We start from the raw sequence: 18,594 nt of genomic DNA, 5'->3' as shown, positions 1-18,594 counted from the left end.
TCTGTGTTTTTTTTACATCTGTCTCTGAAATGTCCCTTACCATCCTTTTGGTCTAAAAATCCTGAGATTATAGCTGCCCCTCCTCTCCAGTACCTTCTCAGCCAATAGAAACATGTCTGTGTATACTGTGTGTACATGTATGGGTATACTGTGTGATTGTATACTGTGTGTGTGTGTATACTGTGTGGCTCCTTAATCTTGGATTGCCTGGGGGCCCCATAATCTCCTATTGCCCGGGGGCCCCATGAGTTGTCAGTCCACCCCTGCCTCCCGGCTTACTCTGAGGAGATCTCCCGGACATGCTGACCTGCTCCTGCTGTCCTCTCCTTGCTGCTGTGCCTCCAGGAAGGGTTTCCATGTGTTCAAGGGCCACCAACAGCCTCCTCAGCACTCCATCTCCATCTTCCACTCTACTGCCCTTGCTGGCATGACTCATGGCTATTTATGAAGTGGCCTGCCCCCTGCCAGCCCATTTGCTGTGGATTGGCTGGGGCCCTCATAAATATTCCAAACAGCCCCTCCTAACCTCTGCCCACTACTTCTGGAAGCTTCTCCAAGGTTCCAGAAAACAGGGGGAGGCACCAGAAGAACTGCCTGAATGAGTCATCCAGCCTCCCTGAGTCACTAATCCCTGACCCAGATTCAATCCAGGCCTGGCTCTCAGCCAAGACAACTTACCTACACTAACAACTAAACTGTGTACACTAGCACACTAGCTAGAGGGTGCTACACAGGTTTATACTTACCTGCTCTCTGCAATGGAATTGCACAGAGGAACCCTGATCCTCCTCTTTTGGGATCCTCCTCAGTGGCACATGTGCAAGGTCACTCCCAAGCCTTGCTACCTGCATCTATAGACACAGACAGCGCCCCTCCCCCCCCTCCGATCACTCATCACTGGCTTTAAATGGTAGCAGTGGGAGCCAAAGCCTCAGCCAAGCAAAGGGAGACCAGCAAGTAGGGGGAAAGAGTCGCTGTAGACTGGCACCACAGTGCTGGATTGAATGAGGGTTCAGGTAAGTAAAAGGGGGGGGATAGTAGTACCTAAACATTTTTTTACTTTAATGCAAGGAGTGCATTAAGGTAAAAACATTAAGGCTACTTTCACACTGAGGCGCTTTACAGCGCTGCAGGAGCTGTATACACCGCTCCTAAAGCGCCCCCCACCGCTGCATGGCTGATTTGCTGGCGGTTTTAACTCTTTTTCGGCCGCTAGCGGGGGTTTACAAGCGCCCCGCTAGTGGCCAGAAACCCCCACAAAAACTACGGTAAAGCGCTGCTAAAAATAGGGGCACGTTACCGCCGACACCCCCAACGCCCCAGTGTAAAAGTAGCCTGATGCCCCGTACACATGAGCGGAATTTCCATCGGAAAAAACTTGGATGGTTTTTCCCGATGGAATTCCGCTCAAGCTTGGCTTGCATACACACGGTCACACAAAAATTCTCTGAACTTTTGACCGTCAAGAACGCGGTGACGTACAACACTACGCCGAGCCGAGAAAATGAAGTTCAATGCTTCCAAGCATGCGTAGGAATTTTGCACGTCGGAATTGATACAGACAATTGGAACTTTTTCCGACCGAAAAATAGAGAACCTGCTCTTAATCTTTTGCTGGCGGATGGAGCGTACACACAGTCGGAATTTCCGACCAAAAGCTCACGTAGGACTTTTGCTCGGGGAATTTCCGATCGTGTGTACGGGGCATTAGGCTTTATAATCACTTTAAGGTTAACTATGTCCTGATTCTGCACTTTCTTTACAAATGTTTTTTTTAGGTTTTCCAAGCATGGAGGTCAAGCTCGAATATACACAACAATAAAGTTTTACGTGTAGACACAGTATTGAGTTTAGGTCAACAGATGGAGTACGGTACCATCAAAGAAGGGAGCGACAATACATTGGTAAGTGTAGCATAACGGAAAACTGTTCTAACATTATGACATTTATGGCTAAGACTGGGAGGGAGAAAATTAATTCCGGAAAAGGAGCGAGAAAGAAAAGCCCCATAGATGGGTATGGAAGAGGGAAGGGGGTAGGGGAATGGGTATCTGACTGGGCAACACAAGTGCCCGAACACAAACTCATAGAAACATAGAAAAGTGATGGCAAAAGAAAGACCGAGCAGTTCATCAAGTTTTTTCGTTTTGTCCGAGTACAGATCTACACTATATTACCAAAAGTATTGGGACGCCTGCCTTTACACGCACATGAACTTTAATGGCATCCCAGTCTTAGTCCGTAGGGTTCAATATTGCGTCGGCCCACCATTTGCAGCTATAACAGCTTCAAACCTTCTGGGAAGGCCGTCCCTTTCTCTGCCAACTGGTGCGCAGTCATGTTGGAACATGAAGGGGCCATCCCCAAACTGTTTTAAAAGTAGTACCTTGTACACACGGGTCGGACATTCCGACCACAAAATCTGTCTGATTTTTTTCCCGACGGATTTTGTCCGAAACTGGTGTTGCATACACACAGTCGGACAAAGTTGTCGGAATATCCGATCGTTCGGAACGTGGTCACGTTTGTTGCGTGCGATGGGACTACGTAGAGGCTAGTAGCTTTGGTCTCGAAATTTGATCTGATCATGTGTGGCACTTTGTCTGTCGGAATTCTCTACAAAGGATTGGAAAAAGTCTGATCGGATTTTTTTGTTAGAAAATTTTAGATCCAGCTCTCAAATTTTTTCCGTCTGAATTTCCGACGGAAAAAGTCCGATAGAGCACACACACGATCGGATTTTCTGACAATATAATCCGATTGGACCTTTTCCGTCCGTGTGTACAGGGCATTCGTTTTAAGTTTTGTAAGTTTTAAAACAAACCTAAATAACACCTAAAAAATAAAAAAATAAAAAGGGATCCCCTGATGAAGTCACGTGACCGTGACGAACACGCGTCGGGACGCTACCGGAAGTGACGCAAATCGAGCTTGAGGCTCGTTTATACACTGCATTAGAAACTTGCTTTGTTTGTGAGTACCTGATTATTTTACCTTAATAAAATACTATATGGTTAAAAACTACTACACTATGGGGCTTCCTTCCTCCTCATCTTTTTAACCCCTTACATACACACCAATTGCTGAGGTACCCCCCACGCTGAATGCTGCTGAGTGATTACTTAAAGGGACCAACACAGCGCAATAGGCAGGATACTGACGCCAGGATCTGGGGACACCACAACAGGACCTCAAAGGATAAAGAATACCAGGGACCCTGATGATATACATATTACATGCTGTTACCTTACAGCTGTAAGGTAAGGGGACACCCATATTCTGACCACACAACAGGACCACGAGGGATGTATTCACCATCACTACTATCATCACCGATTACATTGCTTTTTAACCACTTGCTTACTGGGCACTTAAACCCCCCTCAGTCCCAGACCAATTTTCAGCTTTCAGCGCTGATGCACTTTGAATGACAATTGCGCGGTCATACAACACTGTACCCAAATGAAATTTTTATCATTTTTTTTCCCACAAATAGAGCTTTCTTTTGGTGGTATTTAGTTACAGCTCGGAGTTTTATTTTTTGCTAAACAAACAAAAAAAGATGCAAAAAAAAAAATCATGTTTTAATAGTTTGTTCTAAAATTTTGCAAACGGGTCATTTTTCTCCTTCATTGAAGTGCGCTGATTAGGCGGCACTGATAGGCTGCATTGGTGGGCACTGATGGGCTGCATTGGTGGGCACTGATAGGCTGCATTGGTGGGCACTGATAGGCTGCATTGGTGGGCACTGATAGGCTGCACTGGTGGGCACTGATAGGCTGCACTGGTGGGCACTGATAGGCATAGTTAAGGCGGCACTAATAGGCACAGATAAGGCAGCACCGATGGGCACAGATAAGGCGGCACAGATAAGATGGGCACAGATAAGATGGCACGGATGGGTGGCATGGATGGGTGGCACGGATGGGTACCACTGATAGATGGGACTGATGGGCACTGATAGGTGGCACTGATAGGTGGCTCTGATAGGTGGCACTGCTGGGCACTGATGGGCGGCACTGCTGGGCGGCACTGCTGGGCACTGATGGGCGGCACTGGGGTGCAGCACCTTTGAGGCAGATTGTGGGCACTGTGGGTGGCACTGTGGGTGGCACTGCTGGGTGGCACTGTGGGTGGCACTGCTGGGTGGCACTGTGGGCACTGCTGGGTGGCACTGACGGGGGGCACTAACTTTTATTAAATTGGCACTGCAGGGGGCAGGTGGGCACTGGCAGGGGGCAGGTGAGCGCTTACATTACTGGCCGTGATCGGGACTGATGTCCCGAACACGGCCGCCGGTGATCGGCTTTTTTTTTTTCTCCTCGCGCTGACCGATTACCGGCTCCGTTCTATCACATGATCAGCTGTCATTGGCTGACAGCTGATCACGTGATAAGGGGTCGGGATCGACCCCTTGCACGGATCGGTGATCAGGCGAGTCTCATGGACTCGCTCATCTCAGAGCGCGCCGCGCGCGCCCCTCAGGGGGCGTGCAGGCCGCTCGTACACGGGACGACGTCAATAGACGTAGTCCCGGAAATGTAGGTCCGCGCTAATGCCGTCATTTGGCAATAGCGCGGTACCGAAGTGGTTAAATATAGTGCACATGTATTTAGACACTAGCACTTTATGCGATTCTTTGATATAATCGCCACTGGTTGTCGCACAAGTATAACGGACATTTTCCGACATATGTATTTTTCATTTTTTATATATTTTTTATTTTGATATTTTTTGCATATATTTTAGGTATTGTGCACAAGTTTCATATTATTCTAGAGGGATTTTGCATTTATTCCCTCAGCACCAACACTTTTATGCGTTTATTTGGATTTTTACTTTTTGTCACTCTTTGCACAATTGAATTATTGAGCTGTTTACTGCTGCATTTATATTGTTTTAATTAGTTTATGGTGTAGAGGATATCTGCACGGACTTACTTGTTATTTTTTGGCACTGGCACTTTATGCGATTTTGTCAGCTATAACAAATCGCATTGGAAATCACTAGTTTTAAATATTGCGATTGTTTTCTTTTTGTATGTTTGCATCTACATTTGTTTTTTATCCTGGATGCTATAATGTTATAGTGGTGAGGGTCCCTCATTATCCCCTCATAAAACACGCATACTGTTTTACACATATATTTTCACTTTATGCGATAGTATATATATATCACCTAATATTTTTAGTGCCCATAGAGCTTATTAGCCTCTAGGCTAAACTTCCTGTCATAGTACTGCGCATCACTACCTTTGCCGTTTTTTTACTCCTATACACAGCGGAAGCCCAGCGGCTGACACCGCGGACTCGATGTCCGCCGGCACCCGCCGATTACACGGGACACAGGCAGAACAACAATCAGTGTAAATTGTAAATTGTGCAGATTGTTGTTCTGTCAAAAGGGAAGGCATTGATCCTGTGTTTCTGCAACTTAGGCACACATTTAACCCTTTGATTGCCCCTGATGTTAACCCCTTCCTTGCCAGTGTCATTAGTACAGTGACAGTGCATATTTTTTAGCACTGATCACTGTATTAGTGCCACTGGTCCCCAAAAAGTGTCAGTTAGGTGTCCGATTTGTCCGCCCCCCCATGGAGGTTTTTATTCTTATACCCCTTATAAATGAAGTGACCAGTTGAGCTGAGTGTTTCTGGATTGCTGGTGGGGAGTGCTGTAAAGGTGCCCAACTTGCCGAGCATCTAGTACAGATGGTGTTGGTGGATTGATTCAGGGGTTTGAGCTTTTATTTCTATAAAAGCTTGAAGAAGCTTGTTCTTTTTTTGTGCTCTTTCTCGTGTTTTTATTAAGCTCCTTCAAGCTTTTTTGAGCATAAGGGCCGGTTCACACTGCAGGCGAGGCGAGGCGACTCCGACTTGCCTCGCCGCGACCTCAGCGGCAACTTGCAGATGACTTCTGTATAGAAGTCAATGCAAGTCGCCCCGAGGTCGCCCAAAAGTAGTACAGGAACCTTTTTTCTGAGTCGGAGCGACTCGAGTCGCTCCTCTCAGAACGGTTCCATTGTACAGAACGGGGGCGACTTGCGAGAGCGAGGCGAGGCGAGTCGTGTCGCCTCGCATCGCCCGCTGTGTGAACCGGCTCTAAGCGTTTTTTTTTTTTCAAAAAATCCTCCTAGATAGTATTTTCTTAACCACTGTATAAACAAAACAAAAAGCTGGAACAAATTTTTTTGTGGGTTTTCACACGTTTTTTTGAGCTCTTTGGGGCTCTAGCTCCTCTCAAAAAAAACGCGAACAAAAAAATACATTATTAATAATAATAGTAATAATAATTATGTGTAATGCCCCATACACACGGTCGGACATTCGGACGACAAAATCCGTCTGAATTTTTCCGATGGATTTTGGCCCAAACTCATCTTGCATACACACGGTTGCACAAAGTTGTCGGAAAATCTGATTGTTCTGAACGCAGTGACGTAGAACACGTACGAGGGGACTATTAAGAGGGCAGTAGCCAGCTAGTGCATTGTTGGTTCACTTACCTTTTCCTTCGATTTCCCTTCTAAATGTTTTTTTTCTTTGTCTGAATTTCTCACTTCCTGTTTCTCCTCAGTAAACTTCACACCATCATCCGAGCGGTGTTTAGTCAGCCAGAACAGCTTACTGAACAGTTTACTGAGGAGGAACAGGAAGTGAGAAATTCAGACAAAGAAAACAAAGGAAAAAAAACATTTAGAAGGGAAATCGAAGGAAAAGATAAGTGAAACAACAATGCACTAGCTTAAAGAAACCTATTTAGAAAATAAAAAAATGAACCTTTACAACCACTTTAAGGGTTATTTATTTATTGCAGCTTAGTATTAATTTATTGCATTTATTTATGATTTTTATTTATTTTACATTTATTTATTCATTTATTATTATTCGTATCATAATAATAATACATAAAAAAAATAAAAAATACCCCTAACCACAATTTCTAATCTTAACCCCAAACTAAACTGAACTCAAACCTCTTACCCTTAATGAAAAAACATTATAATAAATTAATAATAATAATAATAATAATAATAGTAATAAAAGATGAAATAAAAGCTTAAAAAGCTGAAACATCAACAAATTATGCAACAGATAATACTGTCGTTTTCTCTACTGGCTAATAAAAAAGCGGCAAAGCCCAAAAACGCTGCAAGCCCCGCATAAAAAACGCAGCAAAATCGCGCATAAAACGCCGGGAAAAGCGCTCAAAGATGCTACGCTCAGGTGTGATGCCCCGTACACACGGTCGGATTTTCCGACGGAAAAGGTCCGATCGGATTATGTTGTCGAAAAATCCGATCGTGTGTGGGCTCTATCTGACTTTTTCCATCAGAAATCCAGACGGAAAAAGTTTGAGAGCTGGATTTTAAATTTTCCGACAACAAAATTCCGATCTGACTTTTTTCCGATCGTTTGTAGAGAATTCCGACGGACAAAGTGCCACGCATGATCAGATTAAATTACGAGACGAAAGCTATTGGCTACTGGCCTCTACGTAGTCCCGTCGTACCCAACGAACGTCACCACGTTTCTGAAACGATCGGATTTTCTGGCAACTTTGTCCGACCGTGTGTTTGCAAGACAAGTCTGGCACAAAATCCGTCGGAAAAAAATCCGATGGATTTTGTTGTCTGAATGTCCGACCGCGTGTGTACAGGGCATGAGTGTGCATGGACACATCGGCAAGCATGGAGGGGAGTTTCTAGGCAGAAAAAATAAGAGCTCAAAAGAGTTTAAAGAGGAGGGCCGTTTAAAAAATAAAAAATAAAAAAAAGTCAGCAGCTGCAAACACTGCAGCTGCTGACTTAATAAACACACTTACCTGTCCAGGGCGCCCGCGATGTCGGCCACCCGAGGCCGACCCGTCCCTCGGCTCTCGGGTCCCGGCGCCGCCATTCCCTCTAAGGGAAACAGGCAGTGGAGCCTTATGGCTTCACTGCCCGTTTCCTACTGCGCATGCGCGAGTCCCGCAGCACTTTCTGAATGGGAAGCGCTGTGTTCTGGAACACACAGTTCCCAGAACACAGCGCGACCCATTACCCAGAAGACGCCGCGACGAGGAGAGAAGACAGAAGATCTCCGCGGAGGAGGAAGAGGAAGATTAGGATTATGTGCCTAGCAACAGGCATTTCTGGTAAGTAAAAAAAAAAATTTTTTTTGATTTTTTTTTTTTTTGATTTTTTTGTAATTTTTTATATTTTTTTGTTTTCAGGGTGGCCCTCCACTTTAAAGCCTGTAGGAGCACCTTTGAGCTGCGGAGTGCATGAGCCCTTTGACCGCTCAGTTTAAATCGACATATTCTGGTAAGGAGCCCTTATTACTTACCACTGGTGAGCTGCGGGTAGATTCGGTTGCACAGAAGATTTCTTTCAGTCAATTTGGAGGTGTTCACCTTTGTACCATTATGGTCTGGCACTGATATATGGACTTATTTATGAACTTGAATAATTACTGTATATTTAATAGAAATCACTGTTTCATTAAATACTAATTTATTTCACAGCGCTAGACTTTTATATATATATATATATATATATATTTATAAATGCGTCTTACCCCATTCCGGTGAGAAGGTGAGCGGTGAAATAAATGTTCCATCTCACTGAGTTCACCGACTTTGCCCTTGGTTTCTGGAATTTCACCGCCTCTCAGAGTGTCGCCATTGTGATCCGCTCGATCCGAAAGCCTGATACCTCCAGGTCCTTGAGGAGCTGAGATCGGGTCCTGTGCAGCTTTACACTTCATGAGCCTGTGAAGCCAGAAAAAGAAAAACAACAAGAACTTTATTGGACTGTGTCACATCCCTGTTTCTTCTTGCCTTCATTTCACAGTGTGCCAGGATCATCCAGAATAACACCGTAAAAAAAAAAAAAAAAAAATCGGTATTTTAATTAAAGTCTTAAAAATGTTTTGTATCATATTAACCAGGAATTGATACTAATGCCGCGTACACACGGGCGGATTGTATGGCCTACTTAGTCCGTCATACAATCCGACGGACAGTCCGTCATACTTTCGAATGAACGGACTTGACCACACACGGATGCACAAACAGTCCGTCGAAAGCTTGCGCGATGACGTGTACAGCACGTACGACGGGACTAGAAATAGGAAGTCCAATACACAGCAATGCAACCTTTCGCCGTGTAAATCCTTTCTGAGCATGCGCCATTCTTAGTCCGTTGAACTAGCATACTGACGAGCGGATTGTCCGCTGAAACCAAAGTATGACGGACAGAATTACGGAAATTCCGAAATACTTAGTCCGCCAGACTGCACGCTGAAAAAGTCCGCTGAAGCCCACACACGAGCGGACTGTCCGCTGAAATGTGTTTCGACAGACTAAGTTGGACAGACAGTCCGCCCGTGTGTACGCGGCATAAGATAGAAAAGACAAAAACAAAAAGGAAATGGCCTGCAAAAATAACTGGGTGGATTAGAATTCCCTCAAGTGGAAGTAACTTTTACCCAGAACTAGAGCTGCATGATTCTGGCCAAAATATGAATCAGGATTTTTTTGCTTAGAATAAAAAGATCACGATTCTTGCAACGTATAATCTTTCACATTATACAAAAAAATTGGGCTAACTTTACTTGTTTAGTTTTTTTTTTTTTTTTATTCATCAAAGTAATTTTTTCCCCAAAAATTGCATTTGAAAGACCGCTGTGCAAATACAGTGTGACATAAAATATTGCAGCAACCACCATTTTATTCTCTAGGGTCTCTACTAAAATAAATATATATATATATATAATGTTTGGGGGTTCTAAGTAATTTTCTAACAAAAAAAAAAAAAAAAAAAAAGATTTTAACTTGAAACCAACAAATGTCAGAAAAAGGTTTAGTGTTTAAGTGGTTAAACTTTCCTCATTTACACACCGAAGTCTATTCCATTGACAAATTGTTACAATGTTTATACTTAAATTCCACTGCTAAAGAATGCCCTTTTTTTTTTCTTCCTTCCTTTCTTTTGAGGGCTGTGGCTCCAGAAGAGCAGAGAGAATTCTTTGCATAGACAGAATTGTGAAACACTTTAGTCAAGATCGTAACGGGAAAAAAAATCACGATAACGATTCTTGACGATTAATCGTGCAGCTCTACCCAGAACACCCACACTCACAAAAAAAAAAAAAAATATCTAGCTATTTATCTATCTATATATGTGTATATATATATATATATATATATATGTATATGTATATATGTATATGTATATATATATATAAAATGTATATGTATTATTTTACAAGCAGGCTGGTTATATCTATGTATTTAAAGTGTTACAAAACCCAGGACCCAGCATTAACTATATCTGGTCTCCCGCAGTATGCCAGGGATATGCAATTAGCGGACCTCCAGCTGTTGCAGAACTACAAGTCCCATGAGGCATTGCAAGACTGACAGCCACAAGCATGTAACATCAAGAGGCAGAAGCATGATGGAACTTGTAGTTCTGCAACAGCTGGAGGTCCGCTAATTGCATATCCCTGCCGTATGCTCTATACCTACTGACATTTTACCTTTGCCAGTACCCTTATTCCACATGTGTATTAAACTCACCAACTTACTACACTGAGATTGGCACCTGTGCTTTTTCCTCCCTTGGTTAAAGTTAGTAGGAGTTTCCATTCTCCTCTGACTGTCCTATGAGACTGCAGGACCCCTGAACCTCTGTCTGGACAGTGCTGATTGGCCCTGTGCTGATCACATGCAGCCTCCCAAGAAAAAAAAAAAAAAACTCTAGCAATACACACCAAAGTGAGCATGTGCAGAGTGCTCTGTTTAATCGGCAGATGGATTGGGGACAGTAGAAGAAGGGGAGGATCAGAGAAGACAGGACCAAACAGCCTTTTTACACAATGCAGAGGATTAACCCCTTAGGTTCCACAGTGAGTATAACAAGCATGCTTTACTGCATATACAGACTGATTTTATTGTTGTGTTATTTTTAAACAATGTAACCACTTGCTGACCACTTCACGCAGATCTACTTCGGCAGAAGGGCACGTACAGTCAGAATCACGTACCTCTACGTTACCCTTTAAGAAGAGGCTTGCGGGCAAGCTCCATGAGTGTGATCGTGGGTCCCTCGGACTCGATGTCCACAGGGATACCCGCGATTGTCTCACGAAGAACAGAGATGCTAATGTAAACAAGCATTTCCCTGTTCTGCCTAGTGACACTGATCACAGCTCCCTGTAATCGGGAGCAGTGATCAGTGTTATGTCACGCGTAGCCCCTCTCCGCCACAGTTAGTATCACTCCCTAGGACACACTTAACCACTGCAGCACCCCCTCCTGGTTAACCCCTTTCACTGCCAGTCACATTTACACAGTAATCAATGCATTTTTAATTGCACTGATCGCTGTATAAATGTGACTGGTCCCAAAATAGTGCCAAAAGTGCCCGATCTGTCCGCTATAATGTCGCAGTCATGATAAAAATTACTAGTAAAAAAAAAAAAATTCATAAAACTGCCATAAAACTATCCCCTATTTTGTAGACGCAATAACTTTTGCGCAAACCAATCAATAATTGCTTATTGTGATTTTTTTTTACCAAAGATATGTAGAAGAATATGTATCGGCCTAAACTGATGAAAAAATATGTTTTTTTATATATTTTTTGGGGATATTTATTATAGCAAAAAGTAAAAAAAAAGTTTTAATTTTTTTCAAAATTGTCTCTTTTTTTGTTTATAGCGCTTAAAAATAAAAACTGCAGAGGTGATCAAATACCACCAGCTCTATTTCTGGGGAAAAAAAGGACGTAAATTTTGTTTGGGCGCCACATCGCACGGCCGCGCAATTGTCAGTTAAAGCGACGCAGCGCCGAATCGTAAAAAAGTGCTCTGGTCTTTGGCCAGCCAAATGGTCCAGGGCTTAAGTGGTTAACTCTGATGCCCTGCACACACGGTCGGAAATTCCGATGGAAAAAGTCCGATCGGATTATGTTGATGGAAAATCCGATCGTGTGTGGGCTCTATCGGAGTTTTTTTGACGGATTTTCCAACACACAAAGTTTGAGAGCAGGATCTAAAATTTTACGACAACAAAATCCGATCGCATAAATTCCGATCGTGTGTAGACAATTCCGACGGACAAAGTGCCGCGCATGCTCAGAATAAACGAAGAGCCGAAAGCTATTGGCTTTTAGTTTATAGTCCCGACGTACGTGTTTGACGTCACCTCGTTCCCGAACGATCGGATTTTCCCCACAACTTTGTGCGACCGTGTGTATGCAACACAAGTTTCAGACAAAATCCATCTGGAAAAAATCTGACGGATTTTGTGGACGGAATGTTCCGACCGTGCGTACAGGGCATTAGAGGATGGATACGTGTTTTTGTTTTTTTTTTATATATAGTGGTATAACCTAAGGTTTTCATCCACAAAAAGTTAATGATCAGATCCACAGACTGGATACTTAAGGACATAATAAATTGCAACATAAAAAAAAAAAATCTCAGCTGTAATTACTTATAATCAACCAATCCCAAAAATCCCCCCCCCCCCCAAAAAAAAAAAATAACCAGAACCTGCAGACTCTACTTCATAAAGACAGCTGACTAATAGGGAAAAAAAATCCAGATTGCCTATTCTATAGACAACTCTTAATTTTATTTTATTTTTATTTTTTCCATAAATTTTAATTGAAGTTAATGAGACGTACATACAGTGCCTTGCGAAAGTATTTGGCCCCCTTGAACTTTTCAACCTTTTGCCACATTTCAGGCTTCAAACATAAAGATATAAAATTTTTATTCTTTGTGAAGAATCACCAACAAGTGGGACACAATTGTGAAGTGGAACGAAATCTATTGGATTTTTTAAACTTTTTTAGCAAATAAAAAACTGAAAAGTGGTGCGTGCAAAATTATTCGGCCCCTTTACTTTCAGTGCAGCAAACTCACTCCAGAAGTTCAGCGAGGATCTCTGAATGATCCAATGTTGTCCTAAATGACTGATGGTGATAAATAGAATCCACCTGTGTGTAATCAAGTCTCTGTATAAATGCACCTGCTCTGTGATAGTCTCAGGGTTCTGTTGAAAGCGCAGAGAGCATCATGAAGACCAAGGAACACACCAGACAGGTCTGTAATACTGTTGTGGAGAAGTTTAAAGCCGGATTTGGATACAAAAAGATTTCCCAAGCTTTAAACATCCCAAGGAGCACTGTGCAAGCAATCATTTTGAAATGGAAGGAGTATCAGACCACTGCAAATCTACCAAGACCTGGCCGTCCCTCTAAACTTTCAGCTCAGACAAGGAGAAGACTGATCAGAGATGCAGCCAAGAGGCCCATGATCACTCTGGATGAACTGCAGAGAACTACAGCTGAGGTGGGAGAGTCTGTCCATAGGACAACAATCAGTCGTACACTGCACAAATCTGGCCTTTATGGAAGAGTGGCAAGAAGAAAGTCATTTCTCAAAGATATCCATAAAAAGTCTCGTCTAAAGTTTGCCACAAGCCACCTGGGAGACACACCAAACATGTGGAAGAAGGTGCTCTGGTCAGATGAAACCAAAATTGAACTTTTTGCCCACAATGCAAAACGATATGTTTGGTGTAAAAGCAACACAGCTCATCACCCTCAACACACCATCCCCACTGTCAAACATGGTGGTGGCAGCATCATGGTTTGGGCCTGCTTTTCTTCAGCAGGGACAGGGAAGATGGTTAAAATTGAGGGGAAGATGGATGCAGCCAAATACAGGACCATTCTGGATGAAAACCTGTTGGAGTCTGCAAAAGACCTGAAACTGGGACGGAGATTTACCTTCCAACAAGACAAGGATCCCAAACATACAGCAAAATCTACAAAGGAATGGTTCACAAATAAACGTATCCAGGTGTTAGAATGGCCAAGTCTAAGTCCAGACCTGAATCCAATCGAGAATCTGTGGAAAGAGCTGAAAACTGCTGTTCACAAACGCTCTCCATCCAACCTCACTGAACTGTTTTGCAAGGAAGAATGGGCAAGAATTTCAGTCTCTCGATGTGCAAAACTGATAGAGACATACCCCAAGCGACTTGCAGCTGTAATCGCAGCAAAAGGTGGCTCTACAAAGTATTAACGCAGGGGGGCCGAATCATTTTGCACGCCCCACTTTTCATTTTTTTATTAGTTAAAAAAGTTTCAAAAATCCAATAGATTTCGTTCCACTTCACAATTGTGTCCCACTTGTTGCTGATTCTTCACAAAAAATAAAATTTTTATATCTTAGGAGAAGATTATGGGGCCCCTGGGCAATAGGAGATTATGGGACCCCCAGGCAATAGGAGATTATGGGACCCCCAGGAAATAGATTATGGGACCCCCAGGCAATAGGAGATTATGCGGGCCACCAGGCAATAGGAGATTATGGGACCCCCGGGCAATAGGAGATTATGGGGCCCCCGGGCAATAGGAGATTATGGGGCCCCCGGGCAACAGGAGATTATGGGGCCCCCGGGCAACAGGAGATTATGGGGCCCCCAGGCAATAGGAGATTATGGGGCCCCCAGGCAATAGATTATAGTCACACAGTATACACACATACACACACATAGAGTATACACACAGTATACATACACACATAGAGTATACACACACAGACACACAATTTACACACGGTACACACACACAGAATACACATACACACACTGAAAAGGTACTGGAGAGGTGGGGCAGCTATAATCTTGGGATTTAAAAAAAAACACAGATTTTTACATACTGACCCTGGTTTTATTGAGACTGGCAACCCTGATGGGGCCCCTTGGTGGCATGGGGCCCTCGGGCAGTGCCCGAATGGTCAGTTCGCCCCTGTTCTACAGTGTTTGTTCTCCTCATATATCTATTATCTGAAAATCTAGGTGAGAAGAAAATTCTGGACAGCCGCACTCCAAATGAAATTTCTCGTGCCTTTATTAGAACATCGCGATCATGCTGTACATGTCACAGCAAAGTAATACAGAACCAAAAACAGTTGACGCGTTTCACAGTAAACATAGTGCTTACTCATAGCTACGTTTAGTGTAAAATGCGTCAATTGTTTTTGGTTCTGTATTACTTTGCTGGGACATGTACAGTGTGATCCTGATGTTCTAATAAAGGCACAACAAATTTCATATGGAGTGCGGCTGTCCAGAATTTTCTACTCCCCTTGATTTGCTATATGCATTAGTCGGCACCTGGGGCTCTTCATTTCCTGGAGGAAAAACCTTTTTGTTTCAGCAGACCTACCTGGAGCGGTGGTAACCCCATCTCTTTATCTATTAGCTGAGTTTGACTTTGAAATGTGTTTACTGACTAATGCCGCGTACACACAACTGGACTTTTCGACGGAATGAATCCGCTGGATATTACAATCGTGTATGGGCTCCAGCGGACTTTTTTTTCCCCCCAAAAGTCTGAAGGACCTAGAAATAAAAGATGTTTCAAATCTTTCCGACGGACTCGAGTCCAGTCGAAAAATCCGTTCATCTGTATGCTAGTCTGAAGGACGAAAACCGACGCTAGGGCAGCTATTGGCTACTGGCTATGAACTTCCTTACTCTAGTCCGGTCGTACGTCATCACGTTCGAATCCATCGGACTTTGGTGTGATTGTGTGTGGCCAATAGGGATGAGCCGAACACCCCCCTGTTCGGTTCGCACCAGAACCTGTGAACAGACCTAAACTTCGTGTGAACTTTAGAACCCTATTAAAGTCTATGGGACTCGAACGTTCACAATCTAAAGTGCTCATTTTAAAGGGTAATATGCAGGTTACTGTCCTTAAAAGTGTTTGGGGACCCGGGTCCTGCCCCAGGGGACATGGATCAATGCAAAAAAAAGTTTTAAAAACGGCCGTTTTTTCAGGAGCAGTGATTTTAATAATGATTAAAGTGAAACAATAAAAGTGTAATATTCCTTTAAATTTCATACCTGGGGGGTGTCTATAGTATGCCTGTGAAGGGGCGCATGTTTCTGGGGCTTAGAACTGTCCCTGCACAAAGTGTCATTTGTGCAGGAAAAAAAGTCTTTTAAAATCACTTGCGGCTATTGTCGGGTCCCGTAATACAGAGAACACTCAATGAGTGTTCTCTGCATTAGCCGACAATTCATTCATTCATTGATAAAAAAAAAAAAAAAGCGTGGGGGTTCCCCTAAATTCAATTACCAGGCCCATCAGGTCTGACATGGATATTAAGGGGAACCCCGTGTCAAATTAAAAAAAAAAATTGACGTGGGGGTCCCCCTAAATATCCATAACCAGACCCTTCAGGTCTGATATGGATATTAAGGGGAACCCCGCATCAAATAAAAAAAAAATTGACGTGGGGGTCCCCCTAAAAATCCATATCAGACCCTTTATCCGAGCACGCAACCTGGCAGGCCGCAGGAAAAGAGGGGGGGACGAGAGAGCGGCCCCCCTCCCTCCTGAACCGTACCAGGCCACATACCCTCAACATTGGGAGGATGCTTTGGGGGTCTGTGACCCCTCAAAGCACCTTGTCCCCATGTTGATGAGGACAAGGGCCTCATCCTCACAACCCTGGCCGTTGGTTGTGAGGGTCTGCGGGCGGGGGGCTTATCAGAATCTGGAAGCCCCCTTTAACAAGGGGACCCCCAGATCCCGGCCCCCCCCCTGTTTGAAATGGTAAGGGGGTACAAAAGTACCCCTACTATTTCACAAAGAAAGTGTCAAAATGGTTAAATAAGACAAACACACTTTTGAAAAATTTCTTTATTAAAAATAAAAAAAATAAAAAAAAGATTCCAGCGGTGCTAATCCACTCTTGCTATCCAGCGACGGGTCTCTGGGGTCCAGCGATGGATGATCATATCCAGCGACGGGGGATCTCTCAGTCCAGCGCTGTCCATACATCCTTCTTCTGTCTCCACTCCGGAGACACTGCAGAGATCCCAGCGCTGACGTTTCTTATATTAGGAGGGCGGGGCCACCCGTCACCTGACCCCGCCCCTCTGACGCTGGAGAGGGAAGACAGGGGTTCCCCAGTGACGTGTGGGTGACCCCGCCCCCTCTGATGTAACGCAGGTTTCCGTTACATCAGAGGGGGGCGGGGTCACCCACACGTCACTCGGGAACCCCTGGCTTCCCTCTCCAGCGTCAGGGGGCGGGGTCAGGTGGCGGGTGGCCCCCCCCTCCTAATATAAGAAACGTCAGCGCTGGGATCTCTGCAGTGTCTCCGGAGTGGAGACAGAAGAAGGATGTATGGACAGCGCTGGACTGAGAGATCCCCCTCGCTGGATATGATCATCCATCGCTGGACCCCGGAGACCCGTCGCTGGATAGCAAGAGTGGATTAGCACCGCTGGAATCTTTTTTTTATTTTTTTTATTTTTAATAAAGGAATTTTTCAAAAGTGTGTTTGTCTTATTTAACCATTTTGACACTTTCTTTGTGAAATGGTAGGGGTACTTTTGTACCCCCTTACCATTTCAAACAGGGGGGGGGCCGGGATCTGGGGGTCCCCTTGTTAAAGGGGGCTTCCAGATTCTGATAAGCCCCCCGCCCGCAGACCCTCACAACCAACGGCCAGGGTTGTGAGGATGAGGCCCTTGTCTTCATCAACATGGGGACAAGGTGCTTTGAGGGGTCACAGACCCCCAAAGCATCCTCCCAATGTTGAGGGTATGTGGCCTGGTACGGTTCAGGAGGGAGGGGGGGCGCTCTCTCGTCCCCCCCTCTTTTCCTGCGGCCTGCCAGGTTGTGTGCTAGGATAAAAGGGTCTGATATGGATTTTTAGGGGGACCCCCACGTCAATTTTTTTTTTAATTTGATGCGGGGTTCCCCTTAAAATCCATATCAGACCTGAAGGGTCTGGTTATGGATATTTAGGGGGACCCCCACGTCAATTTTTTTTTTTCATTTGACACGGGGTTCCCCTTAATATCCATGTCAGACCTGAAGGGCCTGGTAATTGAATTTAGGGGAACCCCCACGCTTTTTTTTTTTTTTTTTTTTTATCAATGAATGAATGAATTGTCGGCTAATGCAGAGAACACTCATTGAATGTTCTCTGAATTACGGGACCCGACAATTTAGCCGCAAGTGATTTTAAAAGACTTTTTTTCCTGCACAAATGACACTTTGTGCAGGGACAGTTCTAAGCACCAGAAACATGCGCCCCTTCACAGGCATACTATAGACACCCCCCAGCTACGAAATTTAAAGGAATATTACACTTTTATTGTTTCACTTTAATCATTATTAAAATCACTGCTCCTGAAAAAACGGCCGTTTTTAAAACTTTTTTTTGCATTGATCCATGTCCCCTGGGGCAGGACCCAGGTCCCCAAACACTTTTTAGGACAGTAACTTGCATATTACCCTTTAAAATTAGCACTTTAGATTTCTCCCATAGACTTGTACAGGGTGTTCCGGCTTTTCGAATTTGCTGCGAACAGCCCAAATTGTTCACTGTTCGCTGAACAGGCGAACAGGCAATGTTCGAGTCGAACATGAGTTCGACTCGAACTCGAAGCTCATCCCTAGCCGCCAAGTGCGTTCGTTCAGAAAATCCGTCCGGAACTCCGTCGAAAGTCAGTCGGGAAGACCGGTCGTGTGTACGCGGCATAAGAAATGTTTAGACTGATAGAT

General features: G+C 44.1%; 1 protein-coding gene across 2 annotated transcripts in view; it reads right to left on the bottom strand.

Annotated features, from left to right (window-relative positions):
* Positions 1–18,594, bottom strand: part of LOC143958220 (immunoglobulin superfamily DCC subclass member 3-like) — a 319,528-nt gene that overhangs the window by 11,651 nt on the left and 289,283 nt on the right. For both annotated transcript variants that reach the window (XR_013270102.1, XM_077467717.1), the window contains exon 13: positions 8,558–8,750. Coding sequence is in view for 1 of the 2 variants with exons in the window: in XM_077467717.1 (XP_077323843.1) it covers positions 8,558–8,750 (193 nt within the window). In the remaining variant the exon portion in view is untranslated. The remainder of the gene's footprint in view (positions 1–8,557; positions 8,751–18,594) is intronic.

This window comes from Lithobates pipiens, unplaced genomic scaffold (assembly GCF_037356315.1).
Source record: "Lithobates pipiens isolate NorthernLeopardFrog02 unplaced genomic scaffold, aLitPip1_a1.2 Scaffold_6, whole genome shotgun sequence".
NCBI lineage: Eukaryota > Metazoa > Chordata > Amphibia > Anura > Ranidae > Lithobates > Lithobates pipiens.
The sequence above is the reverse complement of the archived record's forward strand: the minus strand, read 5'-3'. Positions and strand labels throughout refer to the sequence as shown.